Source organism: Cebidichthys violaceus, unplaced genomic scaffold (assembly GCF_023349555.1).
Source record: "Cebidichthys violaceus isolate CVI_PGR_0920_01 unplaced genomic scaffold, fCebVio1.0.p SCAF_71, whole genome shotgun sequence".
In the NCBI taxonomy this organism is placed as follows: Eukaryota; Metazoa; Chordata; class Actinopteri; order Perciformes; family Stichaeidae; genus Cebidichthys; species Cebidichthys violaceus.
Window position 1 is genome coordinate 82803 of NW_027176939.1, and position 26077 is coordinate 108879.

General features: G+C 46.2%; 3 protein-coding genes across 8 annotated transcripts in view; 2 read left to right on the forward strand and 1 right to left on the reverse strand.

Annotated features, from left to right (window-relative positions):
- Window positions 1-17272, forward strand: part of usp9 (ubiquitin specific peptidase 9) — a 37627-nt gene extending 20355 nt beyond the window's left edge. For 3 of the 6 annotated variants that reach the window (XM_068736690.1, XM_068736694.1, XM_068736691.1), the window contains 30 exons: window positions 497-592; window positions 726-937; window positions 1134-1374; window positions 1511-1660; window positions 1781-1901; window positions 2010-2140; window positions 2495-2773; window positions 2889-3026; window positions 3165-3302; window positions 3620-3786; window positions 3918-4026; window positions 4142-4288; window positions 4406-4552; window positions 4658-4865; window positions 4954-5174; window positions 5261-5448; window positions 5532-5705; window positions 5792-5933; window positions 6112-6868; window positions 10085-10208; window positions 10294-10519; window positions 10692-10821; window positions 10925-11110; window positions 11384-11604; window positions 11827-11915; window positions 12019-12175; window positions 12417-12629; window positions 13316-13345; window positions 14646-14744; window positions 15015-17272. In XM_068736690.1, the coding sequence (XP_068592791.1) occupies window positions 497-592; window positions 726-937; window positions 1134-1374; window positions 1511-1660; window positions 1781-1901; window positions 2010-2140; window positions 2495-2773; window positions 2889-3026; window positions 3165-3302; window positions 3620-3786; window positions 3918-4026; window positions 4142-4288; window positions 4406-4552; window positions 4658-4865; window positions 4954-5174; window positions 5261-5448; window positions 5532-5705; window positions 5792-5933; window positions 6112-6868; window positions 10085-10208; window positions 10294-10519; window positions 10692-10821; window positions 10925-11110; window positions 11384-11604; window positions 11827-11915; window positions 12019-12175; window positions 12417-12629; window positions 13316-13345; window positions 14646-14744; window positions 15015-15323 (5550 nt within the window). In that variant the 3' untranslated portion in view covers window positions 15324-17272. The remainder of the gene's footprint in view (window positions 1-496; window positions 593-725; window positions 938-1133; window positions 1375-1510; window positions 1661-1780; window positions 1902-2009; window positions 2141-2494; window positions 2774-2888; window positions 3027-3164; window positions 3303-3619; window positions 3787-3917; window positions 4027-4141; window positions 4289-4405; window positions 4553-4657; window positions 4866-4953; window positions 5175-5260; window positions 5449-5531; window positions 5706-5791; window positions 5934-6111; window positions 6869-10084; window positions 10209-10293; window positions 10520-10691; window positions 10822-10924; window positions 11111-11383; window positions 11605-11826; window positions 11916-12018; window positions 12176-12416; window positions 12630-13315; window positions 13346-14645; window positions 14745-15014) is intronic. The other 3 variants (XM_068736693.1, XM_068736695.1, XM_068736692.1) reach the window with 2 other exon arrangements.
- A 1224-nt stretch (window positions 17273-18496) lies between these two features.
- rpl8 (ribosomal protein L8) lies at window positions 18497-21568 on the reverse strand. Its single transcript, XM_068736668.1, has 6 exons — window positions 21500-21568; window positions 20729-20872; window positions 20496-20637; window positions 19639-19857; window positions 19410-19525; window positions 18497-18696 (listed from the first exon to the last, which is right to left on the reverse strand). Exons 2-6 carry the CDS (start codon window positions 20864-20866, stop codon window positions 18538-18540), a joined length of 774 nt encoding a protein of 257 aa, XP_068592769.1. The 5' UTR covers window positions 20867-20872; window positions 21500-21568; the 3' UTR covers window positions 18497-18537.
- Window positions 21569-22944: 1376 nt separating this feature from the next.
- On the forward strand, window positions 22945-26025 carry dnajc15 (DnaJ (Hsp40) homolog, subfamily C, member 15). Its single transcript, XM_068736654.1, has 6 exons — window positions 22945-23076; window positions 24206-24257; window positions 24436-24509; window positions 24638-24714; window positions 24861-24931; window positions 25567-26025. Exons 1-6 carry the CDS (start codon window positions 22969-22971, stop codon window positions 25635-25637), a joined length of 453 nt encoding a protein of 150 aa, XP_068592755.1. The 5' UTR covers window positions 22945-22968; the 3' UTR covers window positions 25638-26025.
- Window positions 26026-26077: the final 52 nt, after the last annotated feature.

Here is a 26077-nt window from a genome sequence, read left to right on the forward strand (position 1 = left end):
ACCTAATTAAAAATATTGATGCCGAAAAGTCTTTTATTTCTTTATCATTCTAAATGTTTTTTATGCAAATAACCAATATAGATGACTATGACATAGTAAAAAAGACTTTTACACTGACCTCAGATTTGTTGAAATTATTATTTAAAAAAATCTTTGAGACGTTGGTGAAGAATAATATATAATAATATATAATAGCCCTGTATACCAACAACAAAAACTATCTATCTGTGTCTGCAGATATGGCTCATAAACGCCAATTTGTGTCGGCTGCAAACAGGAACGTGACCGGGGCATCTCTAAAAGTTACAATCAGAATTATTAATAATAATAATTCATATTTCGTGACCCTTGCGCCCCTCGTCTTCCCCCTCTCGTGTTCTGAGTGGCCAATAATGAGGCTCCTCTTTACTAAAGTGCTTCGTAGCGCCACAGACGCGTCTGCACGAAAGTCAGGCTCCGAGTATGACTTCATCCTGTACTCTCCTCTCTCCCCCAGGTGGTAATTCAAGGAAGCGATGACATCGCCAGCCGAGCCATAGACCTGCTGAAAGAGATCTACACCAACCTCGGACCAAAGCTACAAGTCAATCAGGTAGACTGCTCCTTCTGTTTCAGTCGGAGCAGAAGTTTAATCTGCTTCGTCTGTTTTAGTTTTTTGTCTGTCTCCTCCATTTGGTGATGAATTGTGTCTTTTCTTCGTTGTACCCGTCTCTTTCCCCTCTTAGGTTGAAATTCATGAAGATTTCATCCAGTCGTGTTTTGACCGTCTGAAGGCGTCCTATGACACGCTGTGTGTGTTGGATGGAGACAAAGACAGCATCAACTGCGCCCGTCAGGAGGCTATCCGCATGGTGCGAGTTCTCACCGTACTCAAAGAGTACATCAATGAGTGTGACAGTGATTACCACGAGGAGAGGACCATCCTGCCCATGTCAAGGTACAGCCACCAGAAAGAGCTATATCCACATTATCGCCCACCCAGACAGTGCAGTCATCGTTTATACAGATCTCTTATTAACGTTTATCTTGTGCATCACCTTTCTCAAAATGGATACATTGTTGCCCCACATAGCTGAGGACCTCCGTGTGTCTTTGCTCCGTCACTGAAACCCGTCTTCCGTTTTCTCTTGCAGAGCCTTCCGAGGGAAGCATATCACATTGATCGTCCGTTTCCCCAACCAGGGGCGTCAGGTGGACGACTTGGACATCTGGTCGCACACCAACGACACGATCGGTTCGGTGCGGCGCGGCATCCTCAACAGGATCAAAGCCAATGCCGCGCACACCAAGATCGAGCTCTTCATTGGTGGGGAGGTCGTCGATCCAGCCGACGACAGGAAGCTGATTGGGCAGCTCAATTTGAAGGACAAAACGGTGAGAATGTTGCACCGTCGTTGTTCTTTTGGAAAGGTGCCGTGTCGCCTCCTTTTTAAAATGACAGTGTCCTGGTCAAAGGTTCGTTTTTAGATCAGAATGAACTCACTGCGGTTTTGTTTGTTGTTGTGCGTAGCTGATCACGGCCAAGCTGACCCAGGTGAGTGCCAACATGCCTTCGAGCCCAGACAGCTCATCCGACTCATCCACCGGTTCCCCTGGTAACCACGGCAACCACTACAGCGACGGCCCTAACCCCGAGGTGGAGAGCTGTCTTCCTGGAGTGGTGAGTTTACGGCACGGATACTGTATTAACGCCAGGCTCTGCTACATTTCAGAAACCTTATTTAAAAGTATTGTTCTTCAAAATCACATGGTGAAGTCGTCCCTCTGCCCTGCTTCACAGATTATGTCGCTGCATCTGCGCTACATCTCCTTCCTGTGGCAGGTGGCTGACCTGGGCTGCAACCTCAACATGCCACTGCTCCGAGACGGAGCTCGAGTTCTCATGAAACTCATGCCCCCAGGTACACCTGCGCTCTCCATATTGTCCGGCCCGTTTACTTGATGAAAACATAAACGACGCACACGGGCAATACTCGTGTTCATTCGCGTCTGTGCTGTTCCCCTTTCAGATAACACCACCGTGGAGAATCTGCGAGCCGTGTGTCTGGACCACGCCAAGCTCGGCGAGAACAGCCTCAGCCCCTCGCTGGACTCGCGCTTCTTCGGCCCCTCACCCTCACAAGTGCTCTACCTCATTGAGGTGGGTCCCGGTGTGCTGCTGTGATACAGTTGTGCCCTGGTAACCATGTTGTTTTACATCCTCTTGACTGGCCTGTGAAGTAGCACTGAGCCAGTGTGGGCTGATTGGTGTTTTAAGAGCTGCACTAGAACTCCATTAGGAATTAGGACACGGTAAAGTATATACAGACTACTAAATAAGCTAGATAACTGAAGTGAACACAAAGTGAACAATGTGCCACGTTTGAGAGTTCCTGCTCTTACAAAGAAACCAGGATCTGCCACTGATCCTGCTGCGTGAGACGGGCCCGTGGTTTCGGGTCCCATGTCCGGTTGATCTATGAAAAGGTTCACACTGTTCTTCCCTTTGTCCCAGGTTGTTTATGCTTTGCTGATGCCAGCCAGTTCCACTCTGGGCGAGGACGCCAGCGACTTCCAGTACAACTTCTTGAAGAGTGGCGGGCTGCCCCTGGTGTTGAGCATGCTCACCAGGAACAACTTCCTCCCGTCGGCGGACATGGAGACACGCCGCGGTGCTTACCTCAACGCGCTGAAGATCGCCAAGCTCCTCCTCACCGCCGTAGGCTTCGGCCATGTGAAGGCTGTGGCCGAGGCCTGTCAGCCCAACGCCGAGGGAAATATTCCCGTCTCACCGGTTAGACCGCACAGACGCATTCCTGTAATGACTGGCTCTTCGGTACTCGACTGGCATCTCTAATGTGTTCTCATGTTTCTCCACACCGTCATCCCCTTCCCTGCACTGTCTACAGATCAATCAGGCCACTCACGACCAGGCCCTGGTCCTCCAGAGCGCCCTGCAGAACATCCCCAACCCGGCCTCAGAATGCATGCTGCGCAACGTAGCCATCCGCCTCGCCCAGCAGATCTCTGATGAGGTCACAGAAAATGTAAGCCAATGGTTGGAGGTTTGTAAGAATAGAATGCAGTGAGCTAGCAATGGTAACTCTAATGTTTGTGAATAGTTTTCATCGGCACCATGTTTGGACCAATAGATGACGATCTTATGGGGCTACTTTTTTCAATAGAATTTCTTCCAGGCATCGAAGTACATCCCAGACATCTGCGTGATCCGAGCGGTACAGAAGATAGTGTGGGCGTCGGGCTGTGGCACGGTGCAGCTCGTCTTCAGTTCAAATGAAGAAATCAGCAAGATATACGAGAAGGTGGGTTGCCTTTGAACGTTGCTTGTTAACATTTTTGTTGAATGTGGCTCAGTTCCTTTAAAAAAACGTATCGTATAATAAGCTGGATAGGGAGCGGGAGCACAGTAGAGCGGCGGTTGTGCAGCACAGAGCTCCGTAATAGATGCAGACTGTTGTAGAACCTCAGAGGCAGGACCGTAAACGCTCACGGTACAATCGAGAGACAAAGAGCTCTTGGGCTTTGTGGACTTTCAAGGGATTTACAACGTAGAAATTGCAATGCTGTGCGTTTACGCATAATGGATTTCATTGTTCCTTTTTCTTTTTTTTCTCGTTAGACAAATGCAGCTAAGGAGCCAGATGGGGAAGATGAGCAGGTGTGTTGCGAGGCCCTGGAGGTGATGACACTGTGTTTTGCCCTCATGCCCACGGCTCTGGACACACTCAGCAAGGAGAAGGCTTGGCAGACCTTCATCATCGACCTGCTGCTGCACTGCCACAGCAAGTAAGTACGCCGGGGACGCGTTCCCCGAAGCCCAAATCTACTGACTTGTATTGCGGAGACGTCCTCAACTCCAGCCTTTCGTAGTTCTGACAGGACATCGTGACGGTGATGTCGTCGTTTGTGTTTCACAGATCCGTGCGTCAAATGGCCCAGGAGCAGTTTTTCCTGATGGCAACGAGGTGCTGTATGGGCCATCGACCCCTCCTCTTCTTCATCACCCTCCTTTTCACCGTGCTGGGGGTGAGTGGCCATTGCCTTGTTATCATTCGTCTGTGCCGATTATTATGACGACTTGCCGCCGTGTCGGAGCAGTTAACTGCTCACGAGATCCTAATTTCAAGTTGTCCGTGTCCAGAGTACGGCCAAGGAGCGAGCCAAACACGCCGGAGACTACTTCACTTTACTCAGGCACCTTCTGAACTATGCCTATAACAGCAACATCAACCTGCCAAACGCCGAGGTGCTGCTCAACAACGAGATCGACTGGCTGAAACGGATACGGGTAAAACAGCCTGCTGATCGCACGTTTCATCTGATTTGTTGTATTATGCTGCCTTTAAATCAAGCTAGTTCAGCGTGGGGCAGAGTTGATGGTACACAAACGTGTCTCATTCACTAGGATGAGGTTAAGAGGACGGGGGAGACCGGCGTGGAGGAGACCATCCTGGAGGGACACCTTGGGGTTACCAAAGAGCTTCTAGCCTTCCAGACGCCAGAGAAGAAGTACTACATTGGCTGCGAGAAAGGAGGAGCTAACCTCATTAAGGTGAAGCAAACAGACCACACCTGAAAATGTCAACATTGTGCATTATAATCGCTTCCTTTCTCGTAACATTACTCAGAGAATGCTTCTCCCTCTCTTCTTCATCAGGAGCTGATCGACGACTTCATCTTCCCGGCCTCTAATGTGTACCTGCAGTACATGAAGAGTGGGGAGTTCCCCACAGAGCAGGCCATCCCAGTGTGCAGCACCCCCGCTTCCATCAACGCTGGCTTCGAGCTCCTGGTAGCGCTGGCTGTCGGGTGTGTCCGCAACCTCAAGCAAATAGTCGACACCCTGACCGACATGTACTACTTAGGTGTGTAAACAGCGGTGTGGCAGCTTCACTTGATGGTTTGTAAACCACATGGTGCGTGACGGTGCTGTCCCTTCCCCTCCGCTTTCAGGTTGCGAGACACTGACAGAATGGGAGTACCTTCCTCCGGTGGGGCCGCGGCCCAACAAAGGCTTCGTGGGTTTGAAGAACGCCGGAGCCACCTGCTATATGAACTCCGTCATTCAGCAGCTGTACATGATCCCTCCGATCCGCAACGGCATCCTGGCCATCGAGGGCACGGGCACAGACGTGGACGACGACATGTCAGGAGACGAGAAGCAGGAGAATGAGGTACATACCCGATCTTCAGTTGGCCGTTAGTCTTTAGTGTTGTTTCCCTGCGAGTCATTTTTCACCTGCACGTTTGGCCTCCACAGAGTAACGTGGATCCTCGCGATGAGGTGTTCAGCTACCACCATCAGTTTGACGATAAACCCTCCAGTAAGTCAGAGGACAGGAAAGAGTACAACATCGGGGTACTCCGTCACCTGCAGGTCATTTTTGGACACCTGGCGGCGTCCAGGCTTCAGTACTACGTCCCCAGGGGATTCTGGAAACAGTTCAGGTATTTCAGAGGCTCACAGTAATGTAGCTCTTCGCCTGTTTGGCAGTTGCTAGTCGTCTCATCTCTGCACCATCTGTTTTTAGGTTATGGGGTGAGCCAGTGAACTTGCGGGAGCAGCATGACGCTCTGGAGTTTTTCAACTCTTTGGTGGACAGTCTGGATGAAGCTCTGAAAGCCCTGGGCCACCCCGCCATGCTGAGCAAGGTGCTGGGGGGGTCCTTCGCCGACCAGAAGATCTGTCAGGGATGCCCCCACAGGTGAGTGCAATCCTCCCCGTCGCTCAGTCGCCAGAAATATAAACATGGGTTCTTGTTGCGCTACTAATAGTGTTTTGCGTTGCCAGGTATGAGTGCGAGGAGTCGTTCACAACACTCAACGTGGACATCAGAAACCACCAGAACCTGTTGGACTCCATGGAGCAGTACGTTAAAGGAGATCTTCTTGAGGGAGCTAACGCCTACCACTGTGAGAAGTGTAATAAGAAGGTGAGAATGAAGCACCCACCCGGTCGCCTGCCAATATTAGAATGTGATAATAAAGTGCTATGGAGAAATAGGAGAGGCTTTAATGGCTGTCCCTCGGTTCAAAGCTTCCGTTTCCGTTAATTGGAGATTTACTTAAAGGGCCAGAGAGGTGACCTGTTGTGTCCGCTCTCCTCTTCAGGTGGACACCGTGAAGCGCCTGCTGATAAAGAAGCTGCCTCCTGTCCTGGCCATCCAGCTGAAGCGCTTCGACTACGACTGGGAGAGGGAGTGCGCCATCAAGTTCAATGACTACTTTGAGTTCCCCAGGGAGCTGGACATGGAGCCGTACACGGTGGCCGGCGTGGCGAAGCTGGAGGGCGACGACGTCAACCCGGAGAACCAGGTGATCCAACAGAACGAGCCCTCCGAGCCCACGCCCCCTGGCAGCTCCAAGTACCGCCTGGTTGGAGTGCTGGTCCACTCAGGCCAGGCCAGTGGCGGACACTACTATTCCTACATAATCCAGAGGAACGGGGGCGACGGCGAGAAGAACCGCTGGTACAAGTTTGACGACGGCGACGTGACCGAGTGCAAGATGGACGACGAGGAGGAGATGAAGAACCAGTGCTTCGGAGGGGAGTACATGGGCGAGGTGTTCGACCACATGATGAAGAGGATGTCGTACCGGAGGCAGAAGCGCTGGTGGAATGCCTACATCCTCTTCTACGAGCGCATGGACTCACTGGACAAGGACAGCGAGCTTGTCAAATACATCTCGGAGTTGACCATCTCCTCCACCAAGCCGCATCAGGTCAAGATGCCTGGTGTCATCGAGTGCAGCGTCCGCAAGCAGAACGTCCAATTCATGCACAACCGAATGCAATACAGCCTGGAATATTTCCAATTCATTAAGAAACTTCTGACCTGTAACAGTGTCTATTTAAACCCTCCTCCAGGTATGCCTCCTTTTTGAGCGTCTGCTGCCCATTCATGAATTTACTCTGTGTATGTTGAATTATTACGACTAAATGAATCTAGGCAGCCAGTTAACCTCGACTCAAACCTCAGGCGGGGTGTTTGAGGAGCACTTTTTAAACATAAACGAACACAACAGCTGGCTAGTACAACAGATGTCATGCTGGTAAATGATAGTTATGAACACAAGCTGATGTTCCAGCGCTGTGTCGCTATTTTTACTTCTTCTATTTAAGCAGGTAAGTTCCCCTTGAAGTTGAAAACATCACACAATGATACAAAATATGCACAAGAAACGATATTAAGTAGGATAAAATAACTAATAACTGAGCGATCATTAACTTATGTATTAAGTACACATGTGTACATCATGCGTCCGTCCCTCGGGGACAGTAGACGCTGAGACAGTTCAGCCTCTGCGTCGTCGCCTTCGTCGTGTGGTTTGTCACTCCTCCAGTCGTGACTCTGCACATCCACACCCCCAGAGGGCTGCTCTGATCCACAGTAATGAGGTCCACATCGTAGCTCCGCTGTAGATTCCAGCGCTTCCCTCTTAAAGACGTAGCAGCTGCTGTTGTGATTTTATCGCTGGTGTCTGAACAAATGTATATATTTAAAGTGACGTAAATGTCCAGCGTCCCAGTGGAAACGATCGGTGGTCGGCAGCGTTTAGCACGGGCTTCCCAGAAATGCACTGCCTCTGTAGATGCATTATTAATGGAACCAGAGCCCCGTAAAGTTTCACAGGAAAACACACGTTTGAGGGCATCATCATCATCATCATCATCGAGTTTGATACTTTGTATCCATTTGAGATCCGCTTATATTAACTCTTCATCTCAGTGTTTACTGGATTGAACAAGGATGTACATGTACACAGTGTTCATGATATAACATGTACATGTACACAGTGTTCATGATATAACATGTACATGTACACAGTGTTCATGATATAACATGTACATGTACACAGTGTTCATGATATAATATGTACATGTACACAGTGTTCATGATATAACATGTACATGTACACAGTGTTCATGATATAACATGTACATGTACACAGTGTTCATGATATAATATGTACATGTACACAGTGTTCATGATATAACATGTACATGTACACAGTGTTCGTGATATAACATGTACATGTACACAGTGTTCATGATATAACATGTACATGTACACAGTGTTCATGATATAACATGTACATGTACACAGTGTTCATGATATAACATGTACATGTACACAGTGTTCATGATATAATATGTACATGTACACAGTGTTCATGATATAATATGTACATGTACACAGTGTTCATGATATAATATGTACATGTACACAGTGTTCATGATATAACATGTACATGTACACAGTGTTCATGATATAATATGTACATGTACACAGTGTTCATGATATAACATGTACACAGTGTTCATGATATAATATGTACATGTACACAGTGTTCATGATATAATATGTACATGTACACAGTGTTCATGATATAACATGTACATGTACACAGTGTTCATGATATAACATGTACACAGTGTTCATGATATAATATGTACATGTACACAGTGTTCATGATATAATATGTACATGTACACAGTGTTCATGATATAATGTGTACATGTACACAGTGTTCATGATATAATATGTACATGTACACAGTGTTCATGATATAACATGTACATGTACACAGTGTTCATGATATAACATGTACATGTACACAGTGTTCATGATATATGTACATGTACACAGTGTTCATGATATATGTACACAGTGTTCATGATATAACATGTACATGTACACAGTGTTCATGATATAATATGTACATGTACACAGTGTTCATGATATAATATGTACATGTACACAGTGTTCATGATATAATATGTACATGTACACAGTGTTCGTGATATAATATGTACATGTACACAGTGTTCATGATATAATATGTACATGTACACAGTGTTCATGATATAACATGTACACAGTGTTCATGATATAATATGTACACAGTGTTCATGATATAATATGTACATGTACACAGTGTTCGTGATATAACATGTACATGTACACAGTGTTCATGATATATGTACATGTACACAGTGTTCATGATATAACATGTACACAGTGTTCATGATATAACATGTACACAGTGTTCATGATATAATATGTACATGTACACAGTGTTCATGATATAACATGTACATGTACACAGTGTTCATGATATAATATGTACATGTACACAGTGTTCGTGATATAATATGTACATGTACACAGTGTTCATGATATAACATGTACACAGTGTTCGTGATATAACATGTACATGTACACAGTGTTCGTGATATAACATGTACATGTACACAGTGTTCGTGATATAATATGTACATGTACACAGTGTTCGTGATATAACATGTACATGTACACAGTGTTCGTGATATAACATGTACATGTACACAGTGTTCATGATATAACATGTACACAGTGTTCGTGATATAACATGTACATGTACACAGTGTTCGTGATATAACATGTACATGTACACAGTGTTCGTGATATAACATGTACATGTACACAGTGTTCGTGATATAACATGTACATGTACACAGTGTTCATGATATAACATGTACATGTACACAGTGTTCATGATATATGTACATGTACACAGTGTTTGTGTACTCCAGCACTTTGGATGTTGATTGGAACTGACTGAGGTCAAGGTGCCGACCGCTTTATTTTAAGGATGTTTTCATCACTGAAGACACTAACACATTTTATTTATAGTCCACAGATTGGGAAGACAAGAGACAAATCTGACTTAATTAACAATCAACACCGTTAAAGCAGAAAGTCTGCTCTATAACCTCGTAGTTATGGTTTTATTTCAAACCCAGTGTGCTGGAGGACAGAGACAAACAAAGACGTATGTCACTGCCCTCCTCCTGCAAACTAATGCATGTTCATGTGTGCTGTGACGTGTGTACTGTCCGTATCCACGGTAACCCTCCGTCTGGCTCACCAGATCTACTCTTTATAACAACTCAGTAGTTTGATCCAACAGCGCGTTAAATGTAGCTTCTACGTTGGTCTCTTGGTTCAGCGTCATAGACTGTCAGCTCGTGTTAAACTACTTTAAAGATTTGTCACTGTTGAGTTTATCGTTGCGCTCTTCTTCTTCTTTTTTTAATCAGGACAAGACCATCTTCTGCCAGAGGCAGAGGAGATTGCTATGATCAGTGCTCAGCTGGCTGCTAGGTTCCTCTTCAGCACAGGTTTTCACACCAAGAAGGTAGTACGGGGTCCCGCCAGCGACTGGTAAGCTCCGCCCGCCTCTTGTGTTTTTGGGGTTTTCCGTTTCGTCCTCCTCTCTTGATTACGTTCTCTTGGTCCTCCCCTCCAGGTATGACGCCCTCTGCATCCTGCTGAGACACAGTAAGAATGTACGCTATTGGTTTGCACACAAAGTCCTGTTTGCTTACCCCAACCGGTTCTCGGAGTACCTGCTCGAGTGTCCGAGCGCCGAGGTCCGCGGCGCGTTTGCCAAGCTCATAGTCTTCATCGCTCACTTCTCGCTGCAAGACGGCCCGTGCCCCTCCCCCACCGCCTCGCCCGGACCCTCCACTCAGGTTGGTGCCAGACTTCCGAGCTCTGTGGAGAATGGGGAGGAAAACAACATTTTGAATCGGGAGTTTCCTGGGAGATGACTGAAGCGGTTTTCCTCTGTTGACCCTGAGAGGCTTCTCGTCCTGTACTGTAGCTTGTTATAACCCCGCTGCCGTGTGTCTGTTTGTACATCAGGGCTGCGATAACCTCAGTCTAAGTGACCATCTGTTGAGAGCCGTGCTCAACCTGCTCAGAAGAGAGGTGTCCGAACACGGCCGTCACCTGCAGCAGTACTTCAACCTCTTTGTCATGTATGCCAATCTGGGTAAGAAGCACGCGGCAATCGCACTCCTGACATGTCCAGCTGCTGCCGAGCGACTCGTACAAGCAAGGTTCATGTAAGAATGTAATTCATCATTTATTTGCAGGACTGGCAGAAAAGACCCAGCTGTTGAAGCTGAACGTCCCGGCTACGTTCATGCTGGTCGCTCTGGACGAGGGTCCCGGCCCTCCCATAAAGTATCAGTACGCTGAGCTGGGCAAGCTCTACACTGTGGTCTCCCAGCTGGTCCGCTGCTGTGACGTCTCCTCACGCATGCAGTCCTCCATCAATGGTGAGTTTTTAGTTTTTTTTACTCTTCAGCCACGCGACATGTGATACGAACTCTGCAGACATGAGCCAGTCATGAATCAGGAAGCAGAGCTGGAGCCCGATGAGGATTCTCATCCTTGCTCAGGATCTAGTGACTGACTAACCAGGCAGTCTGAGCCTCTGCGCTGTGTGGGCAGAGCTTGGAGCTGAGGGCTTTCACAGACAGAAGAAAACACCCGTTTTGCATTTCAGACGACTTACTCTTAGCTCCTCCTCCTTTTTTCACTCTCTCCAGGTAACCCTCCTCTCCCCAACCCGTATGGTGACACCATCTTGACGGCCCCGGTGATGCCGGTGCAGCAGCTGGTGGCGGAGATCTTGTTCGTGAGGACCAGCTACGTGAAGAAGATCATCGAGGACTGCAGCAACTCCGAGGAGACGGTGAAGCTGCTCCGCTTCAGCTGCTGGGAGAACCCTCAGTTCTCCTCCACGGTGCTCAGTGAGCTGCTCTGGCAGGTAAATGTTCCCACCGACTCTTAATTCTGCAGGCGGCTCGCTCGCATGTGTCCGCGGTCACTTCAGATTATGCATGTTATGCGTGTGTGTGTGTGTGTGTGTGTGTGTGTGTGTGTGTGTGTGTGTGTGTGTGTGTGTGTGTGTGTGTGTGTGTGTGTGTGTGTGTGTGTGTGTGTGTGTGTGTGTGTGTGTGTGTGTGTGTGTGTGTGTGTGTGTGTGCAGGTGGCGTACTCCTACACCTACGAGCTGAGGCCTTACCTGGACTTGCTGCTACAGATCCTGCTCATTGAGGACTCCTGGCAGACGCACAGGTCAGACCGATTGCACGGTGTTTAAAGGGCGAGTGCTGCGTTGTTGTTGTTGTTTGGGTGTGATCAGAGTTTATACGTCTCCTTTCCCCGTTTGCTTGTGTAGGATCCACAATGTGCTGAAGGGCATTCCCGATGACAGAGATGGGCTCTTTGACACCATCCAGCGCTCCAAGAACCACTACCAGAAACGGGCCTACCAGTGCATCAAGTGCATGGTGGCCCTCTTTAGCAACTGCTCCGTGGCGTACCAGATCCTACAGGTACACTTGGTGACAGATGGAGCTCTATATCTCTCAGAGGAGCGGCTCATCAGAACAGAAGTCCTAGTATTTCAGTCCTCACTACACAGTTCTTGCTTCTCCACTGGTTTCGATCTCTGCGTAACACGAGCAAACATACGTCCAAACTGTCTACAACAGTCACATTTCCTGTTAATTAAACTGCTGCACTCAACAGGTGGAGCTGTGATTCTAATCCCCCGTTTCCTCCTCGTGCACGCAGAGCAACGGTGACCTGAAACGGAAGTGGACGTGGGCGGTGGAGTGGTTGGGGGACGAGCTGGAGAGGAGGCCGTACACGGGGAACCCCCAGTACACCTACAACAACTGGTCCCCTCCGGTCCAGAGCAACGAGACCTCCAACGGCTACTTCCTGGAGCGTTCGCACAGCGCGCGCATGACACTCGCCAAGGCCTGTGAACTCTGTCCCGAGGAGGTAAACGCCATCGACATTGTCCCCCCCACACACACACACACACACACACACACACACACACACACACACACACACACACACACACACACACACTACACATTATCCTCCAGTCTTAGGGACTGTGTTAAGGGACCAGTAGTGTATACAGCTGTGGGACACTGGATGTAGGTATGCAGTGGAAAACATCTGTAGTTCAGAACAGCTGTTCAAAATCGCTGTCGGACTTTGATGATTAAGACAATATGAATATATGAATAATGGTAAAACAGATGAGCTTTTACAACACCACCTGTTAACTGGGTGTATACATGTAACACTGACGGGTTAATGAAGTGCTGAACATTTATGATCAGCAGCTTGAATGATTCATTTTTATCTCGTGTCTTTATGAATTGAATATGTTTGGGTTTCTTGGGCTTGTTGATTTTTCAGAATAACTGATTTTTCTGTGGATGATAATCTTTAATATCTGACATGTATTAGACTCATTGGACATGTTAAATGTGCGCCCTAAGCTACAGCTATGACTATGTTTGCTGAATATGTTTTGTCTTGATTCATGGCTGCAGTTCACTATGCATACAAATATCATTTTTTTTTGTTCTCACGTACAATAAGTTACTTGTATTTTTATGTTGACAAATCCAGTCCAATGACACACTTCTCCTGTAATATTCCATACACAGCTCAAGTGTACTCAGGGAAGCCCAGGGAAGGTCAGTATTTCCAGGCACCACAACATAAAAGGAAGGAACTGAAAACAAATCTTTATGTTTTATTGTTTTATTAAGGAATGGGCAGAGAAACGATGTTTAGATCACCACACAGTGAACTGTTTAGTGTCCAGTGGCTAGAAGCATTGTGTCGTGTTGAGTCCTCGTAGATTTTTTCCCATTTTGTCGACTTTGCTCCATTTTCTTTTCGTGCCCTTCTGATATGCATTTATGTGATGCAAGTGACTCATAAATACAGGAGATTTGAGTACGGCTTTACAAAATGACTTCACACTTTGAGTCAACAGCTTTATCCACGGTGTGTAAACCCGACACTGTGTTATTGCTCTGTTAACTCAAATAATGTACACAACACGGACTGTGACCAAAGATAAACGACAAACTAAATTGCCCCCCCCACCCGACCCAGTGATCCTCTAAAGCCACATCACTGACGGAGCCGGTCCTCCTGCTCCATCGAGCCTCTTTTGTTTTATTTGCTCCCCAACTCAAACTGATGCTGCCAGCCACCCGTTGGAGCTCTTGGCCTCATCTGTCCTCAGTAGTAAACCGTAGTTAAGCCGAGTCGTCGTAGCTGATATACGAGCTATTAATAGACTTCTTCACCATGTTAGTAGTTACTTGTTGGGAGAACCACTCCTTTAGAAAACAACCTCTAATTTAATTTAAATTAAATCTGATTTTTAGAATATTAAAAACCTCAAAGGCAGTAAAGATGTCCAGTTCTGATTAATGGATAGATTGATGAGGACGGTTTTTGTGATGTTATCTATTAGTACACAAGCTTTTACACATTTGAGTTGATAGCCTGACAGGATCTGTTGTATTTCCATGTTGTAATATATATATATTCATATATTTATATGTGCACATGTTAAACACAATACCATGACACATAGATATGTGATGAACAATGATGAGGCTGGAGTTTCATGTAATCATGTATCTCCAGGTGCATGTTCTCCCCCTGTTAGACACACACACACACACACACACACACACACACACACACACACACACACACACACACACACACACACTATCGAATCCCATCTAAACCTCATTTGCTGGCCAGCGTAACGCAGTTGGTGATTTGGCGTTCCCACACAACCCCACTCTCTACTTCACACTGAAACCCAGGAGCTTAGCATCGCACCCACTGTTGTGTTCAGATAGAACTAGCGTTTCTTAAAACTAGCATATCCTCTGTAGAAGCGTAGTCTGCTTAACTGTCGCTGAGTTGCGATTAACTTGCGGTAACGTCTTTCTCGTGTCTGCTCAGGAGCCGGATGAACAGGAAGCACCTGACGATCAAGACTCCTCCCCACCCGAGGACACCTCTCTGTACCCGCACTCTCCTGGAACCGCTCAGTTTCAGCAGGTAGCGTGTCAGGGGCCCCCGTTCACCTGTTCACCCGTTCACCTGTTCACCTGTTCACCCGTTCACCTGTACCTGAAATGTGATGAGAGTAGGAACGTGGACGGTGACTTTAAATCGACCACGGCAAAAAAGATGATTTGATTTTTATTTAACTTTTGATACACAGACGATATTTGTTAATTATATTAATATTAGTTTATTCATCACATTTGATTGTATTTAGTTCAACTGTTGAACTGATTTTTGTCCACTTCCTCCCCCCCTGAACAGAACAACCACCCCCATGGGCAGCCGTACACCGGGCCCGCTGCTCAGCACATGAACAACCCTCAGCGTCCCGGTCCTGCCTCTGCCCCGACTCCGGGCCCCGCCCAGACCACCCCCACCCCAGGCCCTGGTCCCACTCCCGGCCCAGGCCCGCGAGCACAAGAGAACTGGGAGAGCACCGAGGAGGTCGCTCCGGCCCCGACCCCGGCTCCGGCTCTGGCCCCGGCTCCGGCTCCAGCCCTGGCCCCGGCCCCGGCCCCCGTGCCCACCACCTCCTCCACCACCCCAGCGCCTGCCCCGCCGAAGGAGTAACGTCCCCCCTCTCTCCCCCTCTGCTGTGCCTCGAGCCTCAATCGTCCCGCTCTCCTTCCTCTCATCCTTCGGTCAACAGAGCTCCTTGTCGGGCCCCTCTCTCTTTCTCTCTCTCTCCCCCCTCTCTCTCTCTCTCTCTCTCTCTCTCTCTCTCTCTCTCTCTCCCCCCCCCTCTCTCTCTGGCCCCAGGGCAGGGCAGAGCCAGGGCTCCCATCCCCTCTCCAGGCCCCCTATCTCCCGTTGGCCTCCGGGCGGCACTCTCCCCTGGCCTGGGGCGGCCTGACCGTGCGACATGGGGCCTGCTGGCGGCTGCGGAGGCCGGGAGGAGTGGACAAGAGTTCTAATAAAGAAAAAAACAAATTCACCCGGAGCTGACGATGCTGACGCGCTTGTCTACACGACGAAAAGGTGTACATAGTATGTTAATGTTTCTGACTGTTCAGATCCCCCGGTAGCATAACTCTGTGTGGTTTGCTGTTGGGAGATGTCGCAGATATTATGAAAAAAAAACAAAAGTGGATATTATAAATAAGAAAAATGCCCAAAAAAAACTGTAAGAAGACAACGACTCCTCTTTGTTTTATCACCCATGCTCAGCAGTAAAGTTTGTTCTACCATCGGACGGTTACTGGTCATTCAACTGTAGAAGGACGCATTGTTATTATCATAATTATATTATTATTCTTAAGCTCCTTGGCAACCTTATGACCCATGCCAAACCAACTCACGAGCTGTGGTTGGTGTCAGTGTGATGGAATGGTTGGGTGGACTTTTACGGTGTTTTTGGTTGATGTGAAAAAGCAGTGATGCAACATTGTTCTGAAACTCATTGCCTTTCTTTTTCTTTCTCTTTCTTTCTTTCGTTTTGTTCTGGTAATTAATTCAACCCTTTTTGAAGCTCTAGTTAATATGCTGTAACATTTAGCATGGCTTCTCACCAGACTAGTGTAGCCCAAGGGAAGACTTGTGATCATAACAACCTAAAGCTGTTCTTACTCCACCTCTCCAGAGGGGCGCTGTTACCCTGAGGTTCTTTTGTTTGGGGTTTTTTTGTTTTTTTTTCTACTCATCTACCCTGTCTACAATGAGGGCGATATTTTGAACCAATGTATGAATAAGTGGCTTTTCAATTGCACATTATAATCCTCCAACTTCAACATTTGGCAGTCCGTTTTTTGGTGGGATAGACAGCTTAGCTTTCATCGTTAGGAATCCTGAAACATGAAACACATATGCAACAGAAGCGCCGCGCCGGGGGGCTCCCGGCGTTCCGTAGACTGTGTGGTTTGCTTCCGTCTCTTCGATAGAGCCTAGTGGTAGACGGACCCGTTGCCCGTCGGCCGCCTTTCTGCCGTGGAGCCGGTCGGGTTTCGGGGGACGATCCTGAGCGGCGGGACCCTCGGCCCCGTGGCTCCACGGAGAACAGGTCCCGCAGCGGGGTCGTACCGTAAGAATAGCGGCTGGTTAGTCATGTTGCAACTTGAGCTAATTTGTAATTCTGTAGGAGTAAAAGGTAAACATCAGTAAATACTGTATTGAATTGGTAACTTGAATGCATGTATTTTTTTGAATTTCTTTTTCTTTTCTTTTCTTTTTTTTTTGTCTAAAACATACCAAATACTCCTGCAAATGAAAATATTCTGCCCATCGTATTATATTTAAATATTTTGCTCTTATTTTATAGAATTTATTTTGTTGTATTTCACAAAAAAAAAATAGAATTTGATTTAAGAGGAACATTTTTGTCCTTGTGTTATTTTTAAAGGAGATATTGACTGTACAGAGTTCTGCGCCCTGTTTTTTGCCGACTTTTGTTTTGGCCATGGTGTGACGTTGAATTCTGGAGCTACAGTCGCGATGTGGACTTTCACTTTGTGAGGTTTTTTGTGCACAGAAATATAACAAAAAAAAGCATTGCGCCCTTAGCAAATAAAGAACATGGAATCTTGCCCGTGTCTCATTTGTACTTGTGGACAACGACCGCCAAGCAACGCCACCGTTCATCCACCGAGCACGCGGCTAGACACACGTGAGCTACCAGACTACTTTATTTATTTATTTTATTCATAAACCAAGTTGTGTTTGTTGTTTCTGCAGGTTATTTGGTTCATCTAGTTAAACCAGTGCACGTTATTAGAGGATGTGGTTTGAGCTGAATTTGAACGTCTCTATCCTGCCTCCGTTGATCTAAGTGGGGTGGACAAAATAACAGAAACGACTCTTAATGTGATTCAGTTCAGCAGCACGACAAACTACATCCAACAGGATTATGGAGTCAACACTTCAAATCAGTGAAGAACCAGAACTGAAGTGTTCTGAAGGTAGAATGTTGGTTTTAGCTCGGTGGACCTAATAAATGGGTGTGGGTGTGGACCAGCCTGCAGGTTTTGAACTCGGGACATCAACCCAGCCTTTAAAAGATGTACCTGCCACTGAGATGCATTATGGGAAATGTAGGAACCAGTGTTACTGGCTACTACCAACCTGAAGTCACACGTCTCTCTCTGCTGCTTCAACTGTTTGTTTTTTTTAACGGTCCGTCTCTTTGGAGTGACATGGATTCTATCTTCATTCCCAACTCGAGGAGGGGGGGAAACCCTTCAACTGGTCTCAAGAAAACACTTAATGCTTCTGTAATTTAATTAGCAGTTTTTCTGCCTTCAAAGGAAAACGATCTCCTCACGTCGTTCCACAAAGACCTTAAATCTTTGAGTGGCTCACTAAAACATTTCCAAATAATCTTTGGAATGTCTGCGTTGTTAAATCAGCCTACGAAGACATCACTGTCCTGATACAGGGACACCAAGCTTAGACTAGTGGACTGGTTTATAGAGGCTGTAGTTAGTGCTGTTAGTGTGAACAGTAAATACATACAGTTACAGGTTTAATCCTCTAATATCTCAACACTGTCCTGTATCAGTCTGAGCTATATGTAGGTTACCTGCAGTAATGTTTCATTAGTAGCCATCATAGTCTCTTAACCACAAAGCTGCTTCATATTACAACTGTAATAAATCCTATCTGTCCGTCTGGAAGCAGAAACTGGTTGTGTGTTGGTAGTACACTTGAAATAGAGAAGCAGGTGATCCTGATGTTAACAGCAGCTCTGTTCTGATCCACAATAAGGTGTTTCGTTAATGTGTTCGGACCCAGAAATGAACAAATTGAACAGATTCTTTTGGAACACGTTTTTTTATTATCAAGAAAGTCAGATCTAGTTCTCCTTCTCCTGGACGGTCTTTGTTCCGCGCAGTCTGCCGGTACGACGGGCAGCGATGAGACCGACCTTGCGACCAGCGGGGGCGTCCCTCCTGATCGTTGAGGGTTTACCAATATGCTGATGGTTACCACCACCGAAGGGATGCTCAACGGGCTGCAGAGAAAGAGGGGAACAGGGACGTCAGTCAGAGGAACCATGAGTTGCATCCTCACACAGATGGGACAAAAATCCACTTCCTTGTTTTCAGTGCAGAGAATGTGCATTCTATAAGCTCCAGACACCAGCGTCTTATTTATGAGTGGTGGTTGTATTTTAAAGACATTACAGTCTCAAGGTGCTTCACTTTGAGAGACAGAAGACCCTCAGAAGGTGAAACCTACACCATCCTATTAGGCAGCGGTCCACCTCTCTAACACGCTTCTACAGACGAGCAGTCTGACACATCACACATCAACACTGCAATGTCTGAAAAACTCTTGTAACTTCAAGATGAACAAGTACAGGTTTGGAAACAGTTGCCATTAGCTATTGAGAACTTGTGGGGGGTCATGTAGAAATGAGGAGATGTTAAAGACTTGTGGTCTCCTCCTCCTCGTGAGACAGTGAAACCTCTCTCCAGATTCTGATACGCTGCAGAACATGGCCTCTACCAATAAAGCTGGTTTCAACAACAAAAACTAACTCCAGCGACGGCTCTGTATGAACCAAATGAAACGCCTTCAGACTGAACCCACTAAGTCCAGATTGCCGTCTGTCTACCCGTCATCTCTCACTGCTGTTCCTCATCCTTAGTGGACTTCAGAACATCAGCTGTACCTGGTGTGCGTCTCAGACATCATCGCTGCAGTGTGCTCGTCTTCACTTACGTTCATGGCCACACCACGGACACGTGGCCAGCAGTTCCTCTTGGCCTTGTACTTGTGGTAGGCACGACCGGCCTTCAGGATGGGCTTGTCAATACGACCGCCTCCGGCAACCACACCTTTAACAAACACACAAACGGGGCAGAGCTGGTCAGACGATGCACCGATACTCATATTCCGCTGATCGTCAGTTTACGTCCATGTGTCAACGAGGAAACATCAAGATCCTCACCGACAACCGCTCTGTTGGCAGAGGAGATGACCTTCTTGGAGCCTGAGGGCAGCTTCACTCTGGACTTCCTGGTCTCGGGGTTGTGGGAGATGACGGTGGCGTAGTTTCCTGATGCGCGGGCCAGCTTGCCTCTGTCACCGGGCTTCTCCTCCAGACAGCAGATGATGGTTCCCTCGGGCATTGTGCCCACGGGCAGGACATTGCCGATGTTCAGCTGAGCTGTGGAATTAAAAATAAATATATATATATTTAAAAAAGGCCCGGGCATCACACTGAAACATCGAACACCTCACACTCGTTATCGGCTGATGATCATTCTAAGAAGTTTGATTGGTGCTCTCTATAAAAGGCCAATCACATGACGCCTCGATTCTAACTTTAAACATGTCCAACACTCATTGGTCCGCTTTCTCTCCTGCTCAGAGAGACACAGCTGAGCTCCACAGCCGGCTCGTCATCTGCACCGATAGTCTCGGCGCCTCTCTGATCTATTCTTTCCATTAGCTAATCTGACAAGGAAACATGTTATAGGATATAAAGGAATGCTTGCCTACCCTTTAATGATCCTGCTCAGAGAATCAAGAGCAGAATCGCTCATTGACCGGCGTGGAGAAATTACTCCAAACAGACCTTGTGATCCGATTAGCCTATACTGGTCCCCGTTGATCGGCCCCCCAAAAAATCCTGATCAAATCCATCGCTTGATGGCGTGTAAGCAAAACCACTGCATCTACAATGACCCGGTCACATGTGGACCACGTTAAGAGTGCTTAGGACAGCAGACCGGTCCAGACAGGTGAGGTACTGTGATCGTCTGCCTCATGCTGATCCAGCAGGGTCTACTTTCAGCCTCGTACCCTTCTTGCCGCAGTAGATGAACTGTCCGGTGTGGATGCCCTCGGCGGCGATGAAGAGCTCCGTCCTCTTCTTGAAGCGGTACGGGTCACGGAAGGCCACTTTGGCCAGGGGAGCACCACGGCCAGGGTCGTGGATAATATCCTGAGAGGGTAGACCACCACGGGGAAACAACGTCAGCCTGCGTTCACCAACAAGTAGGAGGACGTAAAACAACGTGCTGAACTAACGTTACCTTCACGATCCCCTTGATGTAACCATGACGTTCAGCGAAGTCGATGTGACGGAGTTTAGCGGCACCTTTCCTGTGGTGGATGTGGGCTTTGAACACGGAGCCCGCACCTTTTCTCTGTCCCCTGATCACACGTCCCATCGTGTACTGAAACGAGACCACAGGACAGCGTTATTTACCAGCCGGGCATGCGAGTGCTAACTTTGAGGCCTGTGGCTAATGCTAATGGCTAATCGGTGACTTCATTCAACACGTTCACTTTCTGAAGGGCCGGTTATTAAGCGGCCATGACAGGAGTCTGCTAAACGGCAGTTAAAGAGCAACTTTAACCTGATGTTCCAAACTAAATACGTCACTTAGAAGCTACCCTCAGCATAGCGAGCTAGCCTCCGTGACCTAATGTATGCTAACGTCACGGTGTACAGCGGGGTACCGTTTATGACAGCAACAGCGCTACTTGCTGTAAATGTACTGACAGTTGTAAACACATAAATAAAATATAGTTTGTGTTAACGGCTCACTTAAAAGATAAAACACAGATCCTTCCCGCCTGTAGCGGCTTCCGGCCTTTTAGCCGTTAAACACCATGTTATCACGGAGCTACTCAAACCACAATTAAATGCTTCAAAAACATGTCTGCCGACAAAATACTCAGTACAACTTATTCTCATACATTTAGCGAACATTTAGAAGTTTTGCATTACAGCGGATGAACGAACAAACGCATGATTTAGAGCAGATTCTACGAAGGGAATCGGACTGTGGATGTCATACCTAAACTCCGTTGACGGAAAGAGGAAGTGCAAGGGAGAAGCGGAGGTTTTCTTCCGGATAAATCACCGCGGTGTATGATGGGAGTTGGAGGCATATCAACATATTCGTGTAGGAAAGCACATTTTGAATTTATTAAAAGGCGTATTTCCCCAAACGTCCAACAAACTAATTAAAAAGTATATTTCTAAGGTTTACCCGGTGCAGAATTTATTTTAAAATATTTTTATTTTAATTTAGTTTGAAGTTGATCACTGTATACTACGTTGTGTAACTTCTTGAAATATTTTTTCAGTGAAAAAACTAAAACTATTTTTTCCATATTTTACAAATAAAGCCAATAACAGAGGGTAACTAACTTCATATCTGATGAGCCTTTGGATGCGTCCCCCATTAAGAGCTTTACATTATATATTACATGAATAACAACAAGAACAACATTTCTTATTGGAATAAACTCAACTTTGTGTCGTTTATTTCTGATACAGCATACACAAAATAATATAAAGGCTCAAAAGCCATCCTGAGAAATGAATTCTCTACCAGGTTTATCCATCGTTTTGAATTTGCCCCCTCTTGCAGTCCCAGTGAGACAGCCTTTCACTGCGATCAGGTACATAATAGACATAATTTGCACTTGCATTGTAAAACAAGACATGATTTCCCGTGGATGAAACACTGGATTGTGACCTGAATTGTTCCTCATTAAAGCCATGCATGAATTTGTAGGAAAACAACCTCACTGTTGGGTTAAACATTTGGGAGCTGCAGCTCTGTCATCAGACTAGCTGAGGTTTTAGGTGATTTTCATGCAACAAAATCACATGGTCTCCTCAACCTTACAGCCGTGTCTCCAGGAGCTGCAGCTACAAACTGCAGCTGAAGATTCAGCATCAACACTGTAGAGATCGGCTGAAGACACTAGATGTCACTGCAGATAACAGATCCTGCTGCACGCTGGTTTTCAGAGGAGATTCAGACTTCAGACTTATGAATCTTTAAAAAAAAAAATCTATAAAAAGCCTTATTAAATGCACAGCTCTGTGTAAAAGTGGAAGAGACTGTGAAGTATTCATAAAGCAACACGAGTTACAGAAAATTCAGTGACTTTGATTGATAACATCTGAACCAATTCTTTGAGTGAAGGAACCAAATCTGGAGTCTTGTTTTCCGATTTGTCTGATCATTTTCCCATTTTTCAGTATTCTGTAATCGAGATTAACCTCTATGCTGGCAAAGAATATGGAACCATTGTAACAATGGAGGAGCGATAGCACATAGAAAGCTACCCTTACTGCAATGTTATCACACATTTTTTACCACTAGGAAACTGGCAAAAAAAAGATTGCTGGATACTAGAAAGAAAGTTACGCAGGGCTTCGCATTTCGGACGTTGAAGTTTTATTTTGAAGGTGTAAACCGGATGCTGTATCGTTGAGTCACGTGACTTTGACATTCGTCGCTGAGGCAACATGGCGAACGCCGGCAGAGTGACCGTCGACGGAGGAGACATGATGCGGTACGCTGAGTATTCTCCTACAACGAACCCCAGGAGCGACGCGGACACAGACAGACGACTGGCAAGTATTCGTTCTCACGCAGCGGGCCTTCGTGGAGAGAGTTGAACTAATCCAGTGTGTACCTGCTAACGTGCGCGTTACGTAACCTCGGTGACCGCTAACGTAACGGCGCGTCACGACCGTCGCAATAGCGCCAGGTGTGTTAACTAGCTAACTGACTACAGCTAACTAGCTGCTAAAGCCCCTTTAACAGTGGGGGACTTGGTGGTTTACCGCTAACCGATGGTTTGACAGAGCTAACTTAACTTACTACTAATGAGAACATTAACACGATTAAAGCCTTTTGAATATCGATACAGGTGAACACAATGCGACGTCACGACCTCTTATCATATAACGCTAATTCATGCTAATAAGTCCTGACATTTATCTTAGTTACCTCCATGTTAACATTATTTTTATTTTACATATTACTAACCCTAAATCAAAAGATGTTACCCTGCGTGCTCATACGATGCTCACCCTGCAGTGTGTGTGTGGTTGTGTGTGTGTGTGTGTGTGTGTGTGTGTGTGTGTGTGTGTGTGTGTATATAAATAAATAAATAATAAATATTGTGGATGGATGCATGTTGTGCTAACAACAGAACTCTCTAGGATACAAACACCAGACAACAAAGTGTCTTCATGACTTTACTTTCTATAGCTGCACAATCTTCATAGATATGAAATCATACATACAACTTATTTTGACACAATCTAGATGTGTAAGTCAGTAAATACAGTATGGCACATTATTCAGTAATCGTAGAGGCCAAACTGGAAGAGATCCTGAAAGTATAAACATGGCCGAAAAAAAGCCTTTGTGAAAATAGTTTTCTTAAAATCTAAATAGGAAATGTATCATTCCATCGGAATTCCATCAATTTTTTTGCTAATTTAAGTACTCATTAAAGCATACTAAGTTTTATTGGAGCACTTATTTTCTTTTCCACAAAGTCAATCAGCCAGCTTTATTTTGTAGAGTGTCTCTCTCTCTCTGTCTCTCTCTCTCTGTCTGTCTGTCTCTCTCTCTTTCTGTCTCTCTGTCTCTGTCTCTATCTGTCTCTCTCTCTTTCTCTGTCTCTGTTTCTCTGTCTCTGTCTCTCGTCTAACAGCGTACTAACCACCGGACGTTTCGTTTTGTCCTCAGGGAGGGACTCTGATCGCGGTCGGTCTCGGTGTGGCTGCTGCAGGTTTTGCAGGTAAGAACAGTTTGTTATAAGATCAGTGATTAGTAATCTGGATGTGCATTATTCTTTTTTCAGGTTTCGGCTTATTTTCTCTCATTGCTAACGTTTTGACCCTTCGTGTCATCTAATTAGATTTTAAAGTGATTTCTGCTGATTGTCTTCAAACGGTTTCGTGAATGTTGATCCACAGGCCGCTACGCGTTCCAGCTGTGGAAGCCTCTTGGACAGGTCTTCTCTGAAACCGTCAGGAAGATGCCCTCATCCGTGAGTCATTGTTTCACCTCCTGTACATCAGCCGTGATGTTCACCATCCACACCTGTTCCTGTTCACTTGTTTTTGTGCACGTTGTAGATTACATAGAGAGAACTCTGGTCCTGTTCTGTCCCCACAGGCTTTCTCGTCGTATTACAAAGGAGGGTTTGAGCAGAAGATGTCCAAACGAGAGGCCAGCCTCGTTCTCGGCATCAGGTAATAAGACGTGTTGAGTTTTGTATTTCTAAGGACAGTCCTTCAGTGTGTGTGTGTGTGTGTGTGTGTGTGTGTGTGTGTGTGAGGCTCACTGCTCAGAGGAACGGGATGATCGCTCACATGTATTATTTCTTTGTTTGGTTCAGCCCAGTCAGCACTAAGACCAAGGTACGCGAGGCCCATCGGAGCATCATGGTGCTGAACCATCCAGATAAAGGTGAGCCTAAACTCTGACCGCCAAAGTCGGACGTCTGTAAAACTGCAGGTATTTTGAACACGATAACATGCAGACGGCTGAAGGGGAGGAGTCTGAAATAGGCGGGCAGTCTACATCCCGTGAGTCAGATTACATAAACTGTGACTCTGTGACATGAATACATGTAAATGGTCACAAATTCTGCACAATCTGAGCAGAAACTGTTTATTTAAGTTGTTCATGCATAGTTAAAGTATCTGATGGTCACAATTCATAACTTTACAGGATAGTCTTCAGGGCTTGACATACCTGTTACATTAGAAGTCTGGCACATTTAGGCCTTGATAAAAAAATGAATACATGAATTCACATTTTGGAGATCAAATAATACAAAATACTACCCATAGCGGAGTTAATACAGAAGAAATGAATCAGTAAGTAGCCTAGGCTTTGTACCAGAAGGAGAATATTAATATTATTTATTGCTTTTATAAGAAGGGTTTTATGTCCAATTCCTCACACTGACGTATCACCCAGTGGATGGTTGAGTGTTAAAAGGTGTGTGTGTGTGTGTGTGTGTGTGTGTGTGTGTGTGTGTGTGTGTGTGTGTGTGTGTGTGTGTGTGTGTGTGTGTGTGTGTGTGTGTGTGTGTGCAGGGGGGTCACCGTATCTGGCCGCTAAGATCAACGAGGCCAAAGACCTTCTGGACAAGGAGAACCGGCGATGAGCTGCAGTTGAAGAACCCTCTGCAGATCTCCTGTTACCCTGTGTGATCTCTGCTCCATCAACACCAAGGCGTCCTTCTCAACGTGACTCATCCAAACTTCATTTGTCAACATTGTGAACATATAAGTATGTCAACCAAGGGTGAAGGTTATTGCCTTGAAATGACCGGACACATTCCCATATACTCCTTTGAGTTTAGGCTCCAGCTGAGGGAACGTCTGTGTGAACAGTCGCCCTCTAGTGGTTGCTGTTCTACATCAACAAACAGATTGTATAAAGTGTACAAATGCAATGATGTAATCTATTTAAGGAGCAGGACATGTTACATTCAAATGTCCATGTGTTAACAGTGTGAAGCACTTTTTTTAAATAAAGTTTATTTGAAAACATTTACAGTCGTTTCATTTAGAGTGAGTGAATAAAGAAACGGCTCGCACAGCA

Coding starts and splice junctions, on each gene's coding strand:
- rpl8 (XM_068736668.1), bottom strand. CDS start 20,866: ATGGGACGTGTGATCAGGGGACAGAGAAAAGGTGCGGGCTCCGTGTTC. Junction 19,526..19,638: donor TGCCAACAGAGCGGTTGTCG/GTGAGGATCTTG, acceptor TGTTTGTTAAAG/GTGTGGTTGCCGGAGGCGGT. Junction 18,697..19,409: donor TCCGTGGTGTGGCCATGAAC/GTAAGTGAAGAC, acceptor CTTTCTCTGCAG/CCCGTTGAGCATCCCTTCGG.
- dnajc15 (XM_068736654.1), top strand. CDS start 22,969: ATGGCGAACGCCGGCAGAGTGACCGTCGACGGAGGAGACATGATGCGG. Junction 24,510..24,637: donor TCAGGAAGATGCCCTCATCC/GTGAGTCATTGT, acceptor CTGTCCCCACAG/GCTTTCTCGTCGTATTACAA. Junction 24,715..24,860: donor AGCCTCGTTCTCGGCATCAG/GTAATAAGACGT, acceptor TGTTTGGTTCAG/CCCAGTCAGCACTAAGACCA.